The sequence below is a fragment of the Neofelis nebulosa genome, chromosome X (assembly GCF_028018385.1).
Source record: "Neofelis nebulosa isolate mNeoNeb1 chromosome X, mNeoNeb1.pri, whole genome shotgun sequence".
NCBI classification, from domain to species: Eukaryota; Metazoa; Chordata; class Mammalia; order Carnivora; family Felidae; genus Neofelis; species Neofelis nebulosa.
This window is the reverse complement of record NC_080800.1, coordinates 71,083,593-71,108,251: the sequence shown is the minus strand read 5'-3', so window position 1 is coordinate 71,108,251 and position 24,659 is coordinate 71,083,593. Positions and strand designations below refer to the sequence as shown.

General features: G+C 34.8%; 1 protein-coding gene across 3 annotated transcripts in view; it reads right to left on the bottom strand.

Moving 5' to 3' along the window:
* Positions 1-24,659, bottom strand: part of LOC131502273 (uncharacterized) — a 439,682-nt gene that overhangs the window by 257,834 nt on the left and 157,189 nt on the right. For all 3 annotated transcript variants that reach the window (XM_058712956.1, XM_058712957.1, XM_058712958.1), the window contains 2 exons: positions 16,252-16,451; positions 12,423-12,510 (listed from right to left, as the gene is read on the bottom strand). In XM_058712956.1, the coding sequence (XP_058568939.1) occupies positions 12,423-12,510; positions 16,252-16,451 (288 nt within the window). The remainder of the gene's footprint in view (positions 1-12,422; positions 12,511-16,251; positions 16,452-24,659) is intronic.

Here is a 24,659-nt window from a genome sequence, read left to right as displayed (position 1 = left end):
TTATTGATTCTGTGTCTAGATTATCTATCTATTGGTGTGAATGGGGTATTAAAGTTCCCTGCAATTACCATATTCTTATCAATAAGGTTGCTTATGTTTGTGTTGTTTTATATATTTGGGGGCTCCCATATTCAGCGCATTGACATTTATAATTGTTAGCTCTCCCTGATGGATAGACCCTGTAATTATTATATAATGCCCTTCTTCATCTCTTGTTACAGCCTTTAAAGTCTAGTTTGTCTGATATAAGTATATAGTTTGCCTGATATAAATATGGTGTTTAATTCCATTTACATTCAGGGTTATTATTGAAAGATATATGTTTAGAGTCATTGTGATGTCTTTAGTTTTCATGCTTGTATGGATGTCTCTGGTACTTTGTGGTCCTTGCAACACTTCACTCACAGAATCCCCCTTAGGATCTCTTGTAGGGATGGTTTAGAGGTGATGAATTCCTTTGGTTTTTGTTTGTTTGGGAAAACCTTGATCTCTTCTATTCTAAATGACAGACTTGCTGGGTAAAGGATTCTTGGCTCCATATGTTTTCTGTTCATCACATTGAAGATTATTTTGTAGGGATAAAAAATATGTGAGGTATCTTTTTCTAGCTTTATCTGTTTATCTATCTATCTATTTATCTATTATGTAGAGATTTATCTATCTATATAATATAGCTATGTATAGCTATACATAATACAGCAATGTAAGTTAGCTATATATTATATATAGTTACCTATAGCATTATATAGCTATATATAATGGAATATAATTCAGCTTTTAAAAGAAAGAAACTTTTCCATTTACAAGTACATGGATAGAGTTAGAGAGTATTATGCTAAATAACATAACTCAATCAGTGAAAGACACATGCCATAGGATTTCACTCATATTTGGAATAAGAAGTAAAACAAATGAACAAAGGGGGAAAAATGAGAGAGAGGGAGGCAACCAATAAACATATTTTTTTACTTAATTTATTTTTTAAAGTTTACATCCCAGTTAGCATACAGTGCAATAATGATTTCAGGAGTCAAATCCAGTTATTCAACCCTACATAGAACACCCAGTGCTCATGACAAGTGTTCTCCTTAATGCCCCTTGTCCATTTAGCCCATCCCCTCCAGCCAACAACCCTCCAGAAATGCTGAGTTTATTCTCTGTATTTAAAGGTCTCTTGGGGCGCCTGGGTGGCGCAGTCGGTTAAGCGTCCGACTTCAGCCAGGTCACGATCTTGCGGTCCGTGAGTTCGAGCCCCGCGTCGGGCTCTGGGCTGATGGCTCGGAGCCTGGAGCCTGTTTCCGATTCTGTGTCTCCCTCTCTCTCTGCCCCTCCCCCGTTCATGCTCTGTCTCTCTCTGTCCCAAAATAAATAAAAAACGTTGAAAAAAAAATTTAAAGGTCTCTTGTGTTTTGCGCCCTTCCCTGTTTTTATATTATTTTGTTCCCTTCACTTATATTTATCTGTTTTGTATCTTAAATTCCACAGGGTAGTTCTATTTTTATTTTTTTGAGGAATCTCCATACTCTTTTGCAAAATTGCTGCATCAGTTTTCATTCCCGCCAGCAGTGCAAAAGGGTTCCTATTTCTCTGCATCCTCGCCAACATCTGTTGTTGCCTCAGTTATTAATTTTATCCATTCTCACAGGTCTGAGGTGGCATCATTGTGGTTTTGATTTGTATTTCTCTGATGATGAGTGATGTTGAGCATTTTTTCATGTGTCTATTAGCCATCTGGATGTCTTCATTGGAAAAGTGTCTATTGACATCTTTTGCATATTTCTTCACTGTATTGTGTTTTTTTGGGGGGTGTTGAGTTTGATAAGTTGTTTATAGAATTGGGGCACTAACCTTTTATCTGATATGTCATTTGTAAATATGTCCTTTCATTCCCTCTGTTGCCTTTTAGTTTTACTTATTGTTTCCTTCGCCATGCAGAAGTTTTTATCTAGGATGATGTCCCAATAGTTCATTTTTGCTTCTGTTTCTCTTGCCTCTGGAGACATATTGAGTAAGAAGGTGGTGTGGCTGAGGTCAAAGAGGTGTTTGCCTGCTTTCTCCTCTAGGATTTTGATGGCTTCCTGTCTTAACGTGTAGGTTTTTCATCCATTTTGAGTTTATTTTTGTGTATGGTGTCAAAAAGTGTTCCAGGTTTATTCTTCAGGCATGTTGCTGTCCAGTTTTCCCAACACTAATTGCTGAAAAGATTGTCTTTATTCCACTGGATATTCTTTCCTGGTTTGTCAAAGATTACTTGGCCATAAATTTGTGGGTCCATTTCTTGGTTCTCTACTCTGTTTTTGTGTGAGTACCATAATGTCTTGGTAATTACAGCTTTGTAATACATCTTGAAGTCCGGAATTGTGATACCTCCAGCCTTGGTTTTCTTTTTCATGATTGCTTTGGCTATTACGAATCTTTTCTGGTTCCATGCAACTTTTAGGATGATTTGTTCTTGCTCTTTGAAGAATGCTGTGTTATTTTGATAGGGACTGCATTGAATGTGTAGGTTGTTTGGGGTGGTATTGACATTTTAACAATATTTGTTCTTACAACCCATGAGCATGGACTATTTTTCTAATTTTTTGTGTGTCTTCTTCAGTTTATTTCATAAGCTTTCTACAATTTTCAGTGTATAGATTTTTTTTACCTCTTTGGTTAAGTTTATTCCTAGGTATTTTATGCATTTTGGTACAATTGAAAATGGGATCAATTCCCTGATTTCTCTTTCTGTTGCTTCATTTTTGGTGTATAGAAATGTAACCAATTTCTGTACATTGATTTTATATCCTGCGACTTTGCTATATTCATGGATCAGTTCTAGCAGATTTTTCGTGGAATCTTTTTGGTTTTCCACACAGAGCATCATATTTTCTGTGAAGAGTGAAATTTTGTCTTCCTCCTTGCTAATATGGATGCTTTTCATTCCTTTGTGTTGTCTGATTGCTGAAGCTAAGACTTCCAATAAAGTGTTTAATAACAGTGGTGAGAGTGGACATCCCTTTTGTGTTCCTGACCTCAAGGGAGAAACTCTCAGTTTTTCCCCACTGAGAATATTAGTAGTGAGTCTTTCCTATATGCCTTTTATGATCTTGAGGTATGATCCTTCTATCCCTACTTCCTTGAGGTTTTTTTTTTTTTTACCAAGAAAGATACTGTCATTTATCAAATGCTTTTCTCCATCTATTGAGAGAATCATGTGGTTTTTATCCTCTCTTTAATTAATGTGATGTTTCACATTGAATTGTGGGTATTGAACCAGCCCTACATCTCATGCATAAATCCCACTAGACTGTGGTGAATAATTCTTTTAATGTAGTTATATCCGGTTGTCTAATATCTTGTTAAGTATTGTTTATCCGTGTTCATTAGGGAAATTGGTCTGTAGTTCTCCTTTTAGTGTGGTCTTTTGTCTGGTTTTTGAATCAAGCTAATGCTGGCCTCATAGAATGAGTCTGGAAGATTTCCTTCCATTTCTATTTTTTGGAACAGCTTCAAAAGAATAGGTGTTCACTCTTCTTTAAATGTTTTGTAGAATTCCCATGGAAAGCCATCAGGCCTTGGACTCTTGTTTTTTTGGAAAATTTTTGATTACTATTTCAATGTCTTTACTGGTTATGGGTCTGTTCAAATCTCTATTTCTTCCTGTTTAAGTTTTGGCAGTTTATATATTTGCAGGAATTTGCCCATTTCTTCCAGATTGCCCAATTTATTGGCATATAATTGCTCATAATACTCTATTATTATTGTTTGTATTTCTGCAGTATTGGTTGTGATCTCTCTTCTTTCATTTATGATTTTTTTTTAATTTGGGTCATTTCTCTTTCTTTTTAATCTGACTAGGGGTTTATCATTTTTGTTAGATCTTTCACAGAACCAGCTCCTGGTTGCATTGATCTGTTTTACTGTTGTTTTTTTTTATATCATTGATTTCTGCTCTAATCTTTATTATTTCCTGTATTCTGCTGGTTTGGGGCTTTCTTTGCTGTTGTTTTTCCATCCCTTTTAGGTTTAAGGTTATGTTGTGTATCTGAGACCTTTCTTCCTTCTTTAGGAAGACCTGGATTGCTATATAATTCCTCTTATGACCATCTTTGCTGCATCCCAGAGGTTTTAGGCTGTGGTGTTACCATTTTCATTGGCTTCCATGTACTTTTTAATTTCCTCTTTAATTTCTGGTTAGCCCATCCATTCTTCAGTAAGATGTTCTTTAATCTCCAAGTATTCGTGGTCTTTACAATTTTTTTTCTTGTGGTTGATTTTGAGTTTCATAGTGTTGTGATCCAAAAATATGCATGGTATGATCTCAATCTTTTTGTACTTGTTGAGGGCTGATTTGTGTCCCAGTATGTGATCTATTCTGGAAACTGTTCCATGTGCACTCAAGAAGAATGTGTATTCTCCTGCTTTGAGATAAAATATTCTGAATATATCTGTTAAGTCCATCTGGTCCAGTGTCATTCAAAGTTATTTTTATCTTGTTGATTTTCTGCTTACATGATCTTTCCATTGCTGTAAGTGGGGTTCAAGTACCCTACTATTATGATATTATCAATGAGTTTCTTTGTATTTGGGATGAATTAATTTATCCATTTGGGTTCTCTCACATTGGGGGCATAAATATTTACAATTGTTAGATCTTCTTGGTGGAAATACCCCTTAATTATGATATAATGCCTTTCTTAATTTTTTGTTACAACCTTTAATTTAAAGTCTATTTTGTCTCATAAGACACTGACAAAGAATCTAGAGACTTTCTAGGCCTAAATTGCTGTAGAGTTGGAGTTTCTGGTGGTGTTCTCTGGTCCTTTCTAGTCTTTGTTGCTTTTGTCTTTTTTATTTTGTTTCATCTTTCCTCCCCTCAGAGAGCTCCCCTTAAAATTTTTCACAGTGGTCACAAACTCCTTAGTTTGTGTTTGTCTGGGAAACTCTTTTATCTCTCCTTTATTTTGAATGACAGCCTTACTTGATAAAGAATTCTTGGCTGCATATTTTTCCAATTCAGCATGTTGAATATATCCTTCCACTCCTTTTTAGCCTGCTAAGTTTCTGTGTATAGGTCAGCCATAAACCTAATCTATCTTCCCTTATAGGTTAAGGACATTTTTTTTCTCTTGCTGTTTTCATAATTTTTTCTTTGTGTATTTTGTGTATTTGACTATGATATGCCTTGGTGATGGTCAGTTTTTATTGAATCTAATGGGAGTTCTCTGTGCTAGTTGGATTTTGATGTCTGTGTCTTTCTGCATATTGAAAAAGTTTTCTGGTACAATTTGCTTACATAAGCCCCTTTTTCTTTCTTTTCATCTTCTGGGACTCCTACAATTCAGATATTATTCATTTTTAATAAGTCATTGAATTCTCTAATTCTTGTATCATTCTCTTTTGCCTTTTCCCCCCTCTTTTATTCTGCTTATTTATTCTCCATACTTCTATCTTCTATATAGCTAATTTGCTGCTGTGCCTTGTCCTCCCTTGCCATCTTGGCATACATTTGAGACTGTATTTTGGTGATAGCATTTCTAATTTCATCCTGACTAGATTTTACTTCTTTTATCTCTGCATAAAGGAATTCTATGGTTTTTTTTTTCAACACCAGCTAGTATTCTTATTATCGTGATTCTAAATTCTAGCTCAGACACTTTGTTTCTATCTGTGTTAAGTCCCTGGCTGTTATTTTTTCCTGTTCTTTCTTTTGGGGTGAATTCCTACTGAGCTTTGTGGCTCAAGTTATGCAGATTTTTGTGTTGATCTTCAGATCAATTTTCTAAGTGTGCAAAATTGTTTGGTGCTGATCTAGCTACATTTCAGGGATAAGAGAAGCTAAGAACTTCCATGCTACTCTGCCATCTTGTGATAATTTTTTTCCCTAAGAAACAGATTTTTAACTATAGAGAAAAATTGATGTTCAACGAAGGGGATGTGGGTGGGGGGTGGTTAAAATAGGTAGTGAGGATTAAAGAGTGCATTTGGTGTGATGAGCAACAGGTGTTCTATGGAAGTGTTGACTCACTATGACATCTGAAAGTAATATTACACTGTAGGTTAACTAACTTGAATTTAAATAATTTTTAAAAGAAAAAAAATGCAACCAAAGAAAATTAACTTGTCAACTCATTAAAAATACAATAAATATACTACTTAAAGAAATAAGTCATAGGAGTAAGTTCTAGGTGAGAAATAATATGATAAAAAAGATAAAGGTAGAATTGTACACGATCATTTAAAGATGAATGAGTAAAACATCTTAATGGTGGGCATTAAGACGGTGGATTGGAGGAGGACTTTATCCTTGCCTCTTCCCTCGAACACAGCTAGATAATTATAAAATTCTGAACACCCAGGAAATTGATCTAAGGACTGAGGCAACAAACTGCACACCCAGAGAGGGATAAGAGGCTACATACTGGAAAGTAGGAGGTGCAGAGATGTGATTTGGGAGAGAAAAGAATCACAGGTGATGTGGAGGGGAGGGAGCCTTGATCACAGAGGGAGAGATAAAGCATCATGCAGGGGATTGCACAAGAAAAATGCTTCCCAGGGCACCTGGTGGCTCAGTCATTTAAGTGTCTGACCCTGGCTTAGGTCATAATCTCATGGTTCGTGAGTTGAGACCCACATCAGGCTCTCTGTTATCAGCACAGAGCCCGTTTTAGACCATCTGTTCTCTCCTCTTGCTTCCTCTCCCCTGCTCTCTTTCAAAATAAATAAATAAACTAAAAAATACTTCCCCAAAGTATTGACTTGTAAACCAGAGGGGCTGATTATCCCAAGCTTTCACAAGTAGCATGGCTGAAAGTCTGAAATTTTAGATGTCCATGCCATCACCAGGGTCTAACCTGGCAGGGATAGTGGTGCTCCTGTACATAAGGAAGGTAGAGGCCCGGGAGAAGACTACATGCTCTGGGGAACCCCTGGTCCTGCTCAAAGAGACAGTTCCCCTTCTCAAAGTGCATTTAGGAGAAGCGGCAGATGGTCTCAGTGGTAAAAGAGCTTGTTGGCACCATGGAGCTGCTCTGTTTACTACCATATAAGCAGAGATGCCTGCTGAAGGCAGCTAACTTGGATGCCTGCTTTTTGTTGTGCCTTATCATAAACTCTAAGTTCCTGTACATTTGTGGCACTGTTTTTCTGAAACTGGTACCAGCCACAGCTTGGTGAGATCCTCCCTCAAAGGATCAGTTCGTGTTCACAATGCACTAGGTCCCTAAAAATGGAGTTTAGAAACCCAGCCACACAACTGAGATAAAACACAGGAGCACTGAACCACCAGAAAGGCAGATGCCTCAGACACAGACAGGAAGTAGGCGGTGATCTGAGAAAAATATGCAGCCAATAATACTTTATCCAGGTAGGCTGTCATTCACACTAGAAGGAGAGATAGTTTACCAGAAAAAACTAAAGGAGTTCATAACCACTAAACCAGCCCTATAAGAAATATTAAAGGGGATTATTTGACTGAGAAAGTCCAAAAGCAAGAAAGACTAGAAAGGAACAGAGAACATCTCCAGAAACAACTATTTTACAGGTAATACAATGGCACTATATTATATCTCTCAATAATCACTCTGATTTTAAAATTTTTTTTTTCAACATTTTTTTATTTATTTTTGGGACAGAGAGAGACAGAGCATGAACGGGGGAGGGGCAGAGAGAGAGGGAGACACAGAATCGGAAACAGGCTCCAGGCTCCGAGCCATCAGCCCAGAGCCTGACGCGGGGCTCGAACTCACGGACCGCGAGATCGTGACCTGGCTGAAGTCGGACGCTTAACCGACTGCGCCACCCAGGCGCCCCAATCACTCTGATTTTAAATAGATTAAATGATTTAGTCAAAAGACACACAATCTGAGAATGGATAAAAAAACAAGATCCATCTATATGCTACTTACAGAAAATTATTTTAGAACTAAAGACACCTGCAGATTGAAAGTGAGGGGATGGAGGACCCTCTATCATGCTAATGGACATTATAAGAAAGCCAGAGTAGCCATACTTATATCAGACAAATTCGATTTTAAACGAAAGAATGTAAAGGCACCTGGGTGGCTCAGTCGGTTGAGCGACCGACTTCGGCTCAGGTCATGATCCCGCACTTCGTGGGTTCGAGCCCTGCATTGGGCTCTGTGCTGACAGCTCAGAGCCTGGAGCCTGCTTCAGATTCTGTGTGTCCCTCTCTCTCTGCCCCTCCCCTGTTTGCACTCTGTCTCTCTGTCTCTCAAAAATAAACATTTAAAATTTTTTAAACAAAAGAATGTAACAAGAGATGAAGGACACTATAGCATAATAAAGTTGTCTATCAAACAAGAAGATCCAACAACTGTAACTACTTATGTTCCCATCTTGGAGCCACCCAAATATATAAATCAATTAATAACACACATAAAGAAAGTCATTGATAATAATACAGAAGTAATAGGGGACTTTAATACCCCACTTACAACAATTGACTGATCATCCAAGCAGAAAATGGAAGAAGCAAACAATGGCTTTGAATGACACTCAGGACCAGATGGACTTAACAGATATATTCAGAGCATTTCATTCTAAAGCAGAATATACATTCTTTTTGAATACACATGCCGCATTCTCAAGAATAGATCACATACTGGGTCACAAATCAGGCCTCAACAAGTATAAAAAGACTGAGATCATACTATACATATTTTCAGACCACAACACTAGGAAACTTGAAGTCAACCAGAAGAAAAAATTGGGGAAGACCACAAATACATGGAGGTAAAAGAACATCCTACTAAAGAATTAATGGGTTAACCAGGAAATTAAAGAAAAAAATTAAAAGAATACATGAAAGCCAATGAAAATGAAAGCACTATAATTCAGAACCTTTGGGATGCAGCAAAAGCGGTCATAAGAGGGAAGTATATAGCAATATAGGCTTACCTCAAGAATAAAAAAGTCTAAAATACACAAGCTAACCTTACACCTAAAGGAGCTCAGAAAGGAACAGCAAATAAATCCTGGAATCAGCAGAAGAATGAAAATAATAAAGATTAGAGTAAACATAAATGATATAGAAACAAACAACAAATATTGGAGAACAGATCAATGAATCTAAGATCTGTTTCTTTGAAAGAACTAATAAAGTTGACAAACTGCTAGCCAAACATATCAAAAAGAAAAGAGAAAGAACCAAATACATGAAATCATAAATGAAAAAGAAGAGATAATAAATGACACCACAGAAATACAAACAATTATAAAAGAATATTATGAGAAATTATATGGCAACAAATTGGGCATTCTGGAAGAAATGGATAAATTCCTAGAAATATAAAACCTACCAAAACTGAAACAGGAAGAATTAGAAAATTTGAACAGACCCACAGCCAGGAAAAAAATTGAATCAGTAATCAAAAATCTCCCAATGAACCAAATCCAGGGCTGCATGGCTTCTGATGGGAAATCTATCAAACATTTAAAGAAGAGTTAATACTTATTCTCAAACTGTTCCAAAAAATAAAAATGGAAGGAAAACTTCCAAACTTATTTTACAGGGCCAGCATTACCTTGATTCTAAAACCAGACAAAGATCCCACCAAAAGGGAGAATTAAAGGTCAATATCCCTTTTAACATGGATGCAAAAATTCTCAACTAGATACTAGCAATTCGAATCCAACAGCACAGAGAATTAATCAGCACAATTTAGTGGGATTTATTCCTGGGTGTAGGGGTTGTTCAATATTTGCCAATCAATGAATAGGACATACCACATTAATAAAAGAAAGGATAAGAGCAATGTTATCCTCTCAATAGATGCAGAAAAATCATTTGAAAAAGTAAAGCATCCATTCTTGATAAAAAAAAAAACCTTCAACAAAGTAAGGTAGAGGGAACATACCTCAACATCATAAAGGCCATATATAGTAGACTCACAGCTAAGATCACCCTCAATGGGGAATAGCTGAGAGCTTTTCCTCTATATTCAGGAACAGGACAGGATGCCTTCTCTCACCACTGTTATTAAACATAGTACTGGAAGTCATAGCCTCAGTAAGAAGACAACAAAAAAAAGAAACACATCCAAATCAGCAAAGAAGAAGTGAAACTTTCAATATATGCAGATGACATGATACTCCATGTAGAAAACCTGAAAGGTACCACCAAAAAATGCCAGAACTGATACACGAATTCAGCAAAGTCACAGGATATACAATAAACTTACAGAAATCTTTTGTGTATCTATACACTAATAATGAAGCAGCAGAAAGAGAAATTAATGAACCAGTCCCATTTGCAATTACACCAAAAGCCATAAGATACCTAGGAATAAACTTAACCAAACAGATAAATAATCTGTACTCTGAAAACTATGGAACACTTATGAAAGAAACCAAAAATGACACAAAGAAACGGAAAACATTCTGTGCTCATGGATTAGAAGAACAAATATTGTTAAAATCTCTATACTACCCAAAGCAATCTACACATTTAATGCAATCCCTAGCAGAATAGCACCAGCAATTTTCACAGAGCTAAAACAAACTATCCTAACCTTTTTATGGAACCACAATAGACCCTTGGTAGCCAAAGTATCCTGGAAAAAAAAAAAAAGCAAACCCGGAGGCATCACAATTCCAGACATTAGGCTATATTACAAATCTGTAGACATCAATACAGTATGATAATGGCACAATAACAATCACATAAATCAATGGAACAGAATAGAAAACCCAGAAATGAAACCACAACTATATGGGCAACTAATTCTCAACAAGGCAGGAAAGAATATCTGATGGAAAAAAAGTCTCTTCAACAAATGGTTTTGGGAGAACTGGACAGCAACATACAAAAGAATGGAACTGCTCACTTTCTTACACCATACACACACAAAAAATTCAAAGTGGATGAAAGACCTAAATGTGAAACATGAATCCATCAAAATCCTAAAGCAAAACACAAGCAGAAACCTCTTTGACATTGGTTGTAGCAACTTCTTACTTGCTAGACATGTCTCTGGAGACAAGGGAAACAAAAGCAGATGGGGACTATTGGGACTTCATCAAGAGAAAAGCCTTCTGAAGAGTAAAGGAAACAATCAGTAAAATTAAAAGGTGGCCTACAGAATGGGTGGAGATATTTACCAATGACTTATGTGGTAAAGGGTTAGCATCCCAAGTCTATAAAGAACATATCAAACTGAACACCTCAAGACCTAATAATCCCATTAAGAAATAGGCAGAAGGTCTTGCCATTTGCAACTACATGGATGGAACTGGAAGGTATTATGCTAAGTGAAATTAGCCAGTCAGAGAAAGACAAAAATCATATGACTTCACTCATATGAGGATTTTAACAGACAAAACAGATGAACATAAGGGAAGGGAAACAAAAATAATATAAAAACAGGGAGGGGGACAAAACAGAAGAGACTCATAAATATGGAGAACAAACTGAGGGTTACTGGAGGGGTTGTGGGAGGGGGGATGGGCTAAATGGGTAAGGGGCACTAAGGAATCTACTCCTGAAATCATTGTTGCACTGTATGCTAACTAATTTGGATGTAAATTTAAAAAAAAAATAAAAAAATCAGAGAAAAATGAAAAAAAAAAAAGAAATAGGCAGAAGACATGAATAGACATTTTTCCAAAGAAGACATCCAGATGGTCAATAGACACATGAAAAGATGCTTATCATCACTCATTATCAGGGAAAATACAAATCAAAACCACGATAAGATACCACCTCACACCTGTCAGAGTGGTTAAAATTAACAACACAGTAAACAACAGATGTTGGTGAGGATGTGGAGAAGGGGGAACTCTTAGAACCAACTTTAAATATGTAATTTTGCTGCCTCAACTTTTGCAGCAAATCCAACTACTTATTGGACTCCAAAAAAAAAAAATCTTGAGGATAATATAGGGGTCACATAGAACAGAAAAATGACACGTCATTATGGACTAAGGAGGGTATTGAATGATAGTTTAACAATTTTAGACCATGTTCACTGGATAATGGTAAGCATTTGAAGGTTTCTATTCAGCTCAATAGTTGTTTTAGAATAATGCAGCAATAAGGGTAAATTCCAATTGAATGAAAAAGATGTTTGAGTTGAGAAATCCATTGCATAGTTATACAAATATTCTAACTGTATATAACCAAATATGGATCTGAATTTCAGTGTTGGCATTGGATATGGTAAAGAAACTGGCTATAACTGAGAACAAACTGAGGGTTGATGGGGTGTGGGAGGGAGGGGAGGGTGGGTGATGGGTATTGAGGAGGGCACCTTTTGGGATGAGCACTGGGTGTTGTATGGAAACCAATTTGACAATAAATTTCATATATTAAAAAAAAAAGAAACTGGCTATATAGATGTTATTGAAAATAATTTACAGTATTTGGTAAATAAATACATATGAGAATGTATGGAGAACATCACAACAAAACCATGTCTTACCTGCTCAGAGAAATGCTTCAGTAATGTGATGCATTTAATGAGTTGGCTTTTCAAACTGGAAAATTCTGACATACAATCAAATGGAGGCCTGCCAGGAAAGATGAGAAGAGATTCTGTCAATCTCAGTTTCATTGAATGTCATAGCTTTATACCTTAGGAAATTGAAAATTATAACTCACAATATATAGAGCTTTAGATCACTTTGAAAAAGTGCCAAGGGTCAGCTAAATTCTAGACATCACAAAGTTATACAAATAGTAACAGAAAGCTTATATGGAAGCTGATCAATGTAATGTATCTACGGTGTCAATAAACTGCTAAGATGGTAGGTACACAATTTACAATAGTTATCCCTATTTTCAAGTTACTATAAAAAGTGGAAGACAGAGTAGGGAACTTTTTAATTTTTTTAATTTCTTTTTCCTTGGCTAGCTTACTGTAGAAATCAGTAAGCCAATTAATACTTTAATGACTAATAGAAATATAATATAGTCAGAGAAGCCATTGTCAACAGACTCTAAGATTTCTATTATCATAATTAAGAGCTTTTTAAAACCCACAATGTCCACAGTAAATCTTAATATGTTACTTCCATTACTAATAAAGTGACAAATAAAGCTCTATCATACATATCTAAGTTTATAATGTTGGCAAAGCCAATCTTTTGTATACTGTAGTTCCATTGAAAAATGTTCAAATAACTCACTAAAAAGTCTAAGTCTTTTAGAAAAATACAAAAAAAGAAGAGGAAACTTCTTGGGAGGAGGTTATATAACCAACTTTTCCCTTTTTTGCCATGATGACATATTGAATTAAAATCTTGAATTAACATCAATTCTATCTCAAAAGTACTTATCTCTATTACCAAGGTGACTCACTAGATTTATATTGTTCTTTTTAATAAAGTAAAAATAAGTTTTAGGCCTGAAATCATAGATTTGATTAAACCAAGTCAAATAATTGTTTGAATCACAATTTGACAAAAAAAATCAATATTAAAACTAATAATGGAAAATTTACATTTTTATAGCATCTTTCCCATGTTGTATTTTAGAAGCATAGAGATAAGGCCAATTTTAGGATAAACCATAGAAATAATTTTCCTGGAAACACAATTATTTAATTTCAGAGAGAAAATAAGAAGCAATTCTTTCAATTAGCACGCTAAATAGATATCTGGTAAAAGAAATTTAATTTTTCTATAAGAAATTCAATTAGCCTGAGCCCTAAACATTATTTTGCTTTTGAGCCCCAAACATTCTTAAAACCCATGTTACTATATGAAAAGAAATGGGGCAAATGAGTCTCTGACACAACTTTCAAGACATGGTCTTTACTAGGAGGTCTTGGAAAAATCAGAAGCAGCTAAAGCTAAGAAATTTAAAAGTACCTAGATGTTTAATAGCAACTATGTCCAGTGCAAGGTATGCAGTGTGTTTTTTGATTCAATTGCCACTACTTCTTATGCAAGGACTATGAGAATCTGTAATGTTTTAAACTAAAGTTTAACAGTCAGACTTCTTAAAAAAAAAGAAAAGATATTTCAGCTTCAATAAGCTCACAGATTATAGAATAAAACTATATAAAAATAAGTAAAGGAAACTACAAAAGTGGAGCAAGAGCTGTTATAAAATCAAGAATAATAATAAATTTGATATAAAACAAAATAAAATTAATTTAAGGGTAAAGCTAATTATATGAAAATATTTTTGTTTTAGTGATGAGAGTAAAAAATATGACAAACTTTTCAGTTTTTTTTTTAAAAATTGTTATGTCTAAAACTGTCTTGACATTTGTAAAATAGGGTTGAATGGGAATAAAAATTAAGAAAATTGGGAAAACTAATATGACATTTCAATAAATTTGTTTCAATGATTTAGCTGATAATAGAGATATGTTGAATACATAAAAATGTCAGACAGTATCCAAAGGTCTGGAAATATTTTGAATGTAATTACTACCCATTTATTTTTTTTAAAATTTTTTTTTTCAACGTTTTTTATTTATTTTTGGGACAGAGAGAGACAGAGCATGAACGGGGGAGGGGCAGAGAGAGAGGGAGACACAGAATCGGAAACAGGCTCCAGGCTCCGAGCCATCAGCCCAGAGCCCGACGCGGGGCTCAAACTCACGGACCGCGAGATCGTGACCTGGCTGAAGTCGGACGCTTAACCGACTGCGCCACCCAGGCGCCCCTAATTACTACCCATTTAGCTTGAGCTGAAGAGATACTTCAGTTCCATGAACAACACTATCACTATTAGGAGAAATTACTTATTGAGATTACAGGTTGTATAAGACTATAAATGCAATAAAGGTGTAATTGGGAAAAAAATAAAGTTTAAAATATTCAAGCTGTTAGGAAAGAAGGTGCTAAGATGAACCATAAGTTTGCCATATTCAAAAGCTGTTATATGAGGTCATTTTACATATATTATATCATTTTTAAAGAGGAATCCGCTACTACAAAATATTAAGGACTACTTACAACAAAATACTGTAAGAACAATATAAGCCCCTTTTAATCTTACATGGTTTCGCTGTTCAGAGAGCTAAGGAGCCCTCAAATTAGTTATATAATGAAAATGTCCAAAGCATCCTTCTCAATAATGCAGCCATGATTTGAGTTTTGTAATGAGACTACTTTAAAAATACAAGACAATTTAATACTGTGAATAATCAGCTATCAATGAAGGAAATTATATTCACTTTGGGGGTCTTCTGTTGCCACTACTCATTCCTGTGGCTATCTCTGTTGAGTGACCATTATTCCTTTCCCTATTTTCCTTCACTTGAGCTAATTCCAAGGATTTCAATTATTTTCCGTTTCAACTTGTTGCCAGACAGATATCTGTAAGGGGCTCAGACGAGAGGAAGTAGTGGAATTTATGAATTTCTTATGCTTTATTTAACATCCAATTTTAAATTTATTTGAAAAAGCAGGTCAGTCATTTCATCCCACTTTATCCGTTCATGTGAACAAAATGGGCTTGTCACTCAAGCATCAATTGAAATGAAAAGAGATGAAAAAGAATGAATAAGAGAATAACAAAGAGGGAAAACTATTGTGACTTGTCCTCTTCTCTCATTGATCATAAACACATGCATCCCTCTCTCACTACTTAGCCTGTCTATCTTTGGGGTATAATACTTTCTGATAGCAGAAGCAAAAGGCATAAGAATAAATATCCATATAATGCTTCATTTGTGTGTAGAATATAGAGTTGACCATGTAGTCTTTGATCAAGATAACAATTAGGAAACTGATTTTTTTAGGAAACTGAAATATTAATGTTACCTAAAGGTTATTATCAGAATAAGATTAAAAATCATTAGCCTTTGATTTCTAAACCTTTCTCTGAGCAACACAGAGTTTTAAAAGCACTATTGACTCTTGTTTATCCTAATATAATAAATATATAAAAAAAAGCATTATTCTGTTGCTGTAAATAGTCCAGAGAAAGTACTTTAGGGCTTTGGTGTTAACTTTTGTGCATTCCTAAAGGACTACAGAAAAACAAGTGTTTCTAATACAGCATCAGAGTTTGATCTATAAAGGAAGCCCAAAGAAAGTCCTTGGTAAAACAAATATTACTTGTAAATTGTTTTATTTCTGTAAAAAGTAAGATGATCAAATATTTCATTTAAAGCGAGTTTTATAAAAATATTTTTTCACTCTAGGGAGATATTCAGAGTATCAATAAAAATCTGTAATTGTATTTGAAAGATATTGTAGAAATAAAATCTAATCTATACATAAGTTTTCTGAAGAGGGAGAAAGAGGAAAAAATGCATCTTAAGGCTTTACAGATCAGATGTTAGGAATTACCTCTCCAGAATGTTTAGTATCATCTTGACCACATTTATCAGTTCAAGAGTAGCTGTTAGAATGTTATGAGGTGATTGTTCATTAATGCCATGTAGAATACGGGCCCTTCTTCTTTCCGATATCAAGACAAGAACACAATCAATAGCATGCTCAAGATGTTCACTTTGTTTTTTGAATCTTGTAGGCATCTTTTTGTCATTCTGAAATTAAAGTGAGAGTTTGGGGTAAGAAATGAGGCAGCACTTATCTAACACACTTATCTAACACACTATAAATATATTCAACAGCAGCACCATTTAGCCAAAGTAACATAAAAGGTATGCAAAATTACCACCAAACACTTTTCATACTTTACATATTGCTTTTGGTAATACATACACCATTCATGGCAGTAGTTACATAAAGATGTGAAAGGAATGAGGTTCAGTCATGTGAATATTGAGGGAAGTAATTTTATTAATGTGGCAACAACCATTTGCCTACAGTTAGCACATGTTAATTCTGGTACTGCCTTATTTGTATACCTATCTCATTTCCTTATTAAAGTATAGTCTACTGATGGAAAACTCTATATTACTTTGTATTCTGAACAGAAATGGGTATAGATCTAAGAGACAGGAAAGGAGATTCTTACTTTTAATTTATCTCAGAGCCCTGCTAAATATATATAGTCTTTTCTGAGAGCTGGCAATTTAAATATACATGAAACATACGAATATTAATTGGCACTGGTATTTAAATGTACCACTTCGGGGCACCTGGGTGGCTCAGTCGGTTAAGCGTCTGAGTTCAGCTCAGGTCATGATCTCGCAGTTTGTGAGTTCAAGCCTCATGTCAGGCTCTGTGCTGACAGCTCAGAGCCTGGTGCCTGCTTCAGTTCCTGTGTCTCCCTCTCTCTCTCTCTGCCCCACCCCCACTTGCACTCTCTCATGTGCACTCTCTCCCTCAAAAATAAATAAACATTAAATGTACCACTTCAAGTGATTTGACACTTATCTCACATATGTGTTTTCTCTTTTTTTAATGTTTATTTATTTTTGAAAGAGCAAGCGAGCAGGGTAGGGGCAGAGAGAAAAGGAGACAGAGAATCCCAAGCAGGCTTCATGAACAGAACCTGATGCAGGGCTTGAACTCCCAAACCAGGAGATCTTGACCTGAGCTGAGATCAAGAGTCAGTCACTTAACCAACTGAAATACCCAGGCGTCCTACATATATGTGTTTTATCTTTGCATGAACATGTGTACACACATTCCCATTCATCATGCTTTTGTCCAAAGCCTCATCAAATGGTTATCAGGATTAACCACAGGGTTGCAATAATGAATTCTCCCTCTTCGGAAGAAGTTACTCTAGCTTCCTGGTTTAATGATCAGTGAATTTTATTTACTAAGTAGTAAAGAAACCTACTGAAAAAGGACATGTCCTTTTTTAGTTTTTGAAATTCTGAGGTGCAGAGAATTTTATTTAATTATGTGAGAAATGAGTTTATGATTATTTTTAGCCTAGGTCCAATAAGATATGTGAAAAGACCATATTAATGACTTCCATGAAACCAGAGAACCAAGACCACATTTCTTCAATAATTACTTCTTCCTAATATAAAATCTATTACGTGATGTGTTCAGATGTTCACTCTTAGTGTTTCACTTTAAAAATGATAAATCAGGGTGCCTGGGTGGCTCAGTCAGTTAAGCACCCGACTTTGGCTCAGGTCATGAACTTGCAGTTCATGAGTGCAAGCCCTGTGTCAGCTCGGTGTTGACACCTTAGAGCCTGGAGCCTGCTTTGGATACTGTATCTCTCTCTCTCTCTCTCTGTCCCTCCCCTGTTTATGCTCTGTCTCTGTCTCTCAAAAATAAATAAATGTTAAGTTTTTTTAAAAAAATGATAAATCAACCTAAAAATAGGCCCTTTAAGATTTCTGATGAATAGCTTTGTTTTCGTAGCATCCACCTCCTGAAAATAAGCTTGCTTTACATTTGCTGATTAGAAAAGTAAGATGTATATTTGGGCATTTTTCCTTCTTTCAAGTGGTTTTAGAATAAGAAAAAGAAAGTAGTTCAAAATGATGAAATCTACTTTTCTCAACGTTTTTTTTTTTTTTTTTTTTTTTTATTTATTTATTTTTGGGACAGAGAGAGACAGAGCATGAACGGGGGAGGGGCAGAGAGAGAGGGAGACACAGAATCGGAAACAGGCTCCAGGCTCTGAGCCATCAGCCCAGAGCCTGATGCGGGGCTCGAACTCACGGACCGCGAGATCGTGACCTGGCTGAAGTCGGACGCTTAACCGACTGCGCCACCCAGGCGCCCCGAAATCTACTTTTCTTATAGATGTCATAATGAAATTGTCATTGCCAGAATTTAAGATATAAACATTAGCATGTTTTTATTTCCATCTTTGGCTTCCCAGCATTTTCCAGCATTTATTGATATAATCTGGGATTTCAGATACAAATTATCATTAATATTAAAATAAATTAATATTATTGGGCTATATACTTTAGCTTTCCAGAGTTTTTCAAAATTTTGTGTTAAGTATATAACCATATTAACAAAGATTATTTTGAAAAACTATGCTTTACTACTTTCATTGCTCATTGCTGGTTCTTTTATACTACAACATACCTGTCCTTGAATTATTTATTTTTATTCATTTTTTAGTCACCTGAAGTACATCTTCCAGTAATTTTAAGGAATTAATAGGTAATACATTTGCTGAGTTTATAGACTTAAGAACATTTTTCAGTCGCCAACTCACATAAATGGTTTCCCAAGATCACACAGCTAATTATTAGCAGATCTTATCCTGGCAACAGAAGCCTCTTGATACTCACTGTTCTTTCTACTACATTATTAAATGTATTAGCCCCTAGAGTGATAGGGAAATATGGGAATTTTTTGATGTATGCTATGCTACTGTCAGAGTGGTGAAATGGAAAGACATTTAGGTACACAGTGTGAGATCTGAATTTTCACAGATCACTTAAACATATCAGAGCCTCGGCTTGTTTTACTTATCTCTAAAATGTAGATACTGACACCTGTTTTATCCATGCATAGGATTGTTATAGATATCAAATGCTATACAAATAATAGCTGTTATTATTTATATATAATTAGTATATACCAAAAACATATAAATATTTATGTAATTCTTAACTACCAGACTCTATACAGTGGGCAATCTCTTCGCAATCTTAAAAAATCTTCAAGGAAATTAAATAGACCGTCTGATATTATAAATTTGAATTGACTTTCTAATGTAGTTTTTGAAAATTCTGTTAAGATTAAACAATTGATAAATACTATCCTTGTTTTGGTGTATACTTCACTAGACCTTCTTTAAAGAGTGAAAATAAGATATATGTCTTCTCTTTTTTTTTACTTTTTGTTTTAAGAACATTTTGCAGAAAGCAAACATTCCTTTCAGTAAACTCAAAAACAACTAGGTCAAGTAACTTACACTTTGGGAATATTTAGAAAAGAGAAATGAAAACCCAGGAGTGCCACAATGGTGATTATTTTAGCATGAATAACTAACAACAAATAATGTTATTTAAACTGTAAAAAAAGGGAGCCATGTTGAAATTTTTAAAAGCCATTTATATTAACATAGTAATGGGAAAGTTTCATTATTAATTACATATACCAGTGAAGTCACAAAGGTGTCCAACCAAAAGTGTTCCTCAAGTGTTAGTTTGCCCTTGATATTGAATTTCTTATTTTTTTGAATTTTAGGTAATCTCTATCCCAAGCGTGAAGCTTGAACTCACAACCACAATTAAGAGTCACATGCTCTACTGACTGAGCCAGCCAGGCACCCCTTGAATTTCTTCTGAAACTATGAAGGTCATAATGTGCCAGAAGACATATTTATTTACATCAACCCCTTTATGACACTATAAGCATGATGACAGCCAAAAAAGAACCCCTCATCTTTCCATTAAAATTTGAATTACAGGCTTTTCAGATTCCATTATGACTCATGAAATTAAATAAATCCATTTGTTTTCCATTTGACATTTAATTACTTTTTGTTTGTATATAATCTTCATTAGTTTTACACAGCTTTCATGAACTGATGACAGTAGTAGCAGTAGAAATTAATGTTTCAGAAATACATTTTATCCCATCAAAGCTGGCAGAGGAGTTTATTCTCTATGTACCACCACCTTCCTCCAAATACTTTTGATAATTCTAGTGGATTCATTATGTGTGCTGCATGTTCTAACACTATTCTGCCCAATGTTTGTGGTGTAAGAATAACAGCTGAATAATTTTATTGTAGTACGCACAGTCAGAATTTGAGAATGGAACAGATCAATTTAGAGTATATACACCATCTGTATATTATGTGTATATAAGTGATACCTACAATATGGGAATTTTCTCAAGGGTTTATGCAAAAGGCAATGGGAATTTGTATGATTGAAAATAAGCTAAATATTACACCAAATCATTTCCTTTATTTACATACCATAGTCTTATAGAAAGGTAGAGGAACCATTTTAAATTCCATACTGTGAACATTGCTTATTTCTAAAGTAAGGCTCCAATATATACTTGTTTATATCTTGCATCATAAATAAGATCTACATATCTTCATACCTGGTCTTACATATATTACACATAAGACAGAATATTTGTTTATACTTTCTGCTTAATTTTTCTGTTATCCATTGAGTGGAAGCATCCACCTATTTTACAATTTGCCTAAAATCAACCATGAATACACAAAAATTAAAGTCAAAACATGGAGAAATATTTTATTTCTAGGACCATGTAGAATAGGTAGTAACATAAAAAGAAAAACATATCATTTTTAAAGTCTCATACTATGATGCAAATGGAATTATATCCTCCAAAGTCATATCTATATGATACTAGTAAATGGAAGATTTTGATTAAAAGTTTCTATATTGCTTAGTGATTACCTGACACAAGCTCCTAATGTTTAAAAAAAGAAAACATTCACAACACTTGTATTTTCCAAAAGCAATACATTTATGACCTTCATTAATAGAAGTATAAACAGTATAAAATAATTCCCAAGCACTCAGATACTCTTTTCTAGCACTGGGCTTATAGTCAGAGGTCATTACAATTTGCTAACCACATAATTGTTCCACTTAGTATTTAATTATTTTATTTTTAATTTTTTTTAATGTTTATTTATTATGAGAGAGAGAAAGAGAGAGAGAGAGAGAGAGAGAGAGAGCATGTGCACACAAGTGGGAGAGGGGCAGAGAGAGATTCCCAAGCAGAATCCCAAGCAGGCTTTGTGCTGTCAGTGCAAATAAAGAGGTGAAATAAAGAGTCAGACACTTAACCAAGTGAGCCACCCAGGAACTCCTAATTATCTTATTTACAAAATGTGATTCTTCATGAAAACGCTAGGTTGCAGTCAAAGATTGAAGGCTAAAAACATTAAGTTATACTTGAGGATAAAATGAATTGATATGAAATAACTCTTTAAACTGTAATTTATTCTTTTCATGACTGCCTTTATTAATAATTATGAGAGTAATAATCACAAACCACCAAAAAGTAACCAAAATGTTTCATGATTAAAGTTTTAAAACAAAAATATTTATAAAGAGAGAGACAAACCAAGAAACAGACTCAACTATAGAGAATAAACTGATGATTACTAGAAAGGTGGGAGAGAGGAAGGGTTCAGTAAGTGATGGGGATTAAGGAATTTGCTTGTGATAAGCACCAGGTGTTGTATGGAAGTAATGAATCACTATATTGTACACCTGAGACTAATATTACACTGTAGGCTAACCAACTGCAATTTAAATACAAAGTTGGAAAGAAAAAAATTAATGAAAATATTATTACATGGTATTTATTTTCTTCCTTTTCTAGCACAGATTACTTGTAAGATCTAAACTAGTCATTTACACATGATCATTAACTTCTAAAAATGTCCATACCTTACCATTTATCCACTTTTTTCTCTTTCATATATTGCCTTTATGATAAAATTACTGGCTACAATTTTATGCTTCTGTTTTAAAATTTCTTTCATCTCTTAGTAGTAAATAATGCCATCTCATTAGTTTTCCTTTTCAGACATGAGGATGCATCTTTTCCTTTTTTTGGTGCAAAACTAAGGTGACTATTAAAGCAGAGACACAACCCACGGGCAGAAAGAGATGTGTTATAAGTGTGAGGGGTGATTCTTTTATATACTATGGAGTGGGGGAGATAAAGAGGAAGTTTCTTAAAGGGATTTTCATATGCTAAAGAAGATTTACAGATTACTGGAGGCCTAGCTGTTGTCAAGCTAAGGCTGTTTTTCCCCTCTAGCAAGTCATTAACATTAAGACAGTAGGGAGTTCCTGGAGAAATGTTAATTTCTTCATTCCCCTGGGAATAAAGAACCAGTCCCTAAACACACTTTTGTACACACATTTTAAAATCAAATTCTTCCTTCCATGAATATCTCTGGTGTGTTAGATCTCTAACTCACAAAAATATCACATTTCATTTAACCATTCTTTTATTTTGCATTTTATAGCAAACTATGTATTTTTAAATATTTTACCCAATATTTCTACTCTGTGCAGTCTTTTATAAGTCTTTAGGTAGCTATCTACTAGTCTTTATATTTCTGGAATGTATAAATTCAATAAAGTCAATAACCATGAGTTTTTGTCTCACCATATCCCCCACATCCAGAAGAATGTCTCACATGTGGAAGGAGTCAAAAGAATGTATTTACTGAGTGAATGAATGAAGGCTAACGTAAACGTAAAGGATCAGGAGTCTCGTTATCTAGTACTGCCAATTCCACTACCTAACTCTGTATTTTTGAAATTTTAATTCCAGTATAGCTAATGTGAGAAATAAGCCCACTGACCCAATCAAAGGAGGGATGCAGAGATTTAGAGCACAGTGAAATGAAGCTTTAATCAACATTCTTGCAAGAACAGGTATCTGATGGACAGGCATACTATGGGCACTTATAGTAAACAATTTATCTCTTCGTGTGCAAGTCCCTCCCCTAATTCCTCACTGCCTGAGTACTTCAGAGGTTACAGACTTACGCAGATGTCGCCTATGCCCATGTAAGGCAAAAAGTAGTCTGACTGGAACAAATATACATTCCCTGATGTGATGCAGAGACTTTCAGTCCCTCTTTTGTTCTTCAGTGCATGCTCATTGCAAAACCCACAAAAATAAGCCCATGAAATCGAGGGGGAAAAACCAGGAAGTGAAGTATTTAAAGATTTGGAACTCCATTGTTGGGGAGTGGGAATCGTACATATTTCCAGTAGGAAATATTGTTAACTACACAGCACAGCTTTTATTTGGTATTTCTGAAAATGAATCATCTCCTTTATTTCTCACAGTTAACATACGGTGTTATATTAGTTTTGGGTGTACAATATAAAGATTCAACAATTCTATATGTTTATTGCATTATTTACAACAGCCAAATTATGGAAGTAGCCCAAGTGTCTGTCCATCAATAGATGAATCCATAAATAATATGTGGTATATACTAATTTTGAGCAAATGATTTAACCACTGCATCTCAGTTTCCCAGTCTGTCAAATAGAAATAACAAACTCTAAAATATTATTGACATAATGTAGAGGAATAATGGGAAAAATAAACAATATTTGAAAATCATTTTAAAATACATAGTGTATAATAACAGTGTACATACATCTCCATTATTGTAATATATTTTGTATCCCATATTTGATGTAACATTCAAAAGGAGACACTAGGTACTAAAGATAATTCTTTTCTGATAAGCGTTTACTTAACAAAAATAAAATGATTTTGAAAACTGTCTCCCTATACTCTCTTCAGAAGTTCACTGTGACATGCCACTGGAGTGTTTAATTTATATTCAGTATAGGTCATTTTAAATTCTGATTCTGTATTCTGATCAATTACCAGTGAACCATACCTTAACATATTATAGTTTGACATTTTCTTAGCACTTAATGAATCTTTTCATTATTTTGTATCCATTTTAATGGATGTTTAATGAAAACATAAAAAAAAACAAAACAGTGAACCCAGAGACTAATTGTGGGGGATAAGCTTAGGAATCCCCCGGGGCTTACACCAATGGGTTAAGAAGTCATAAAGAAATACAAAGTCATAAAATTCTCACAGCCAAGTTTGGGTAAACCAGATTGGCACTCCAAGATGGGGGGGGTGCAAAGACACCCTGAGAATAGGGAAGCACAAAGGTGCCAGGAATAGGGAGTTGCAAAGGTACCCCAAAATAGAGAGGGGATGCAGAGCCCACAGAATAGAGAGGGAGAGGCAAAGGCCAAAATAGGAGCAGCGCAAAGGTGCCCAATACATAGGTATATGAAATAAACAAGACTATATATTCAGGATGGAAGCACCCCTAATTTAGTACTATAACAGAA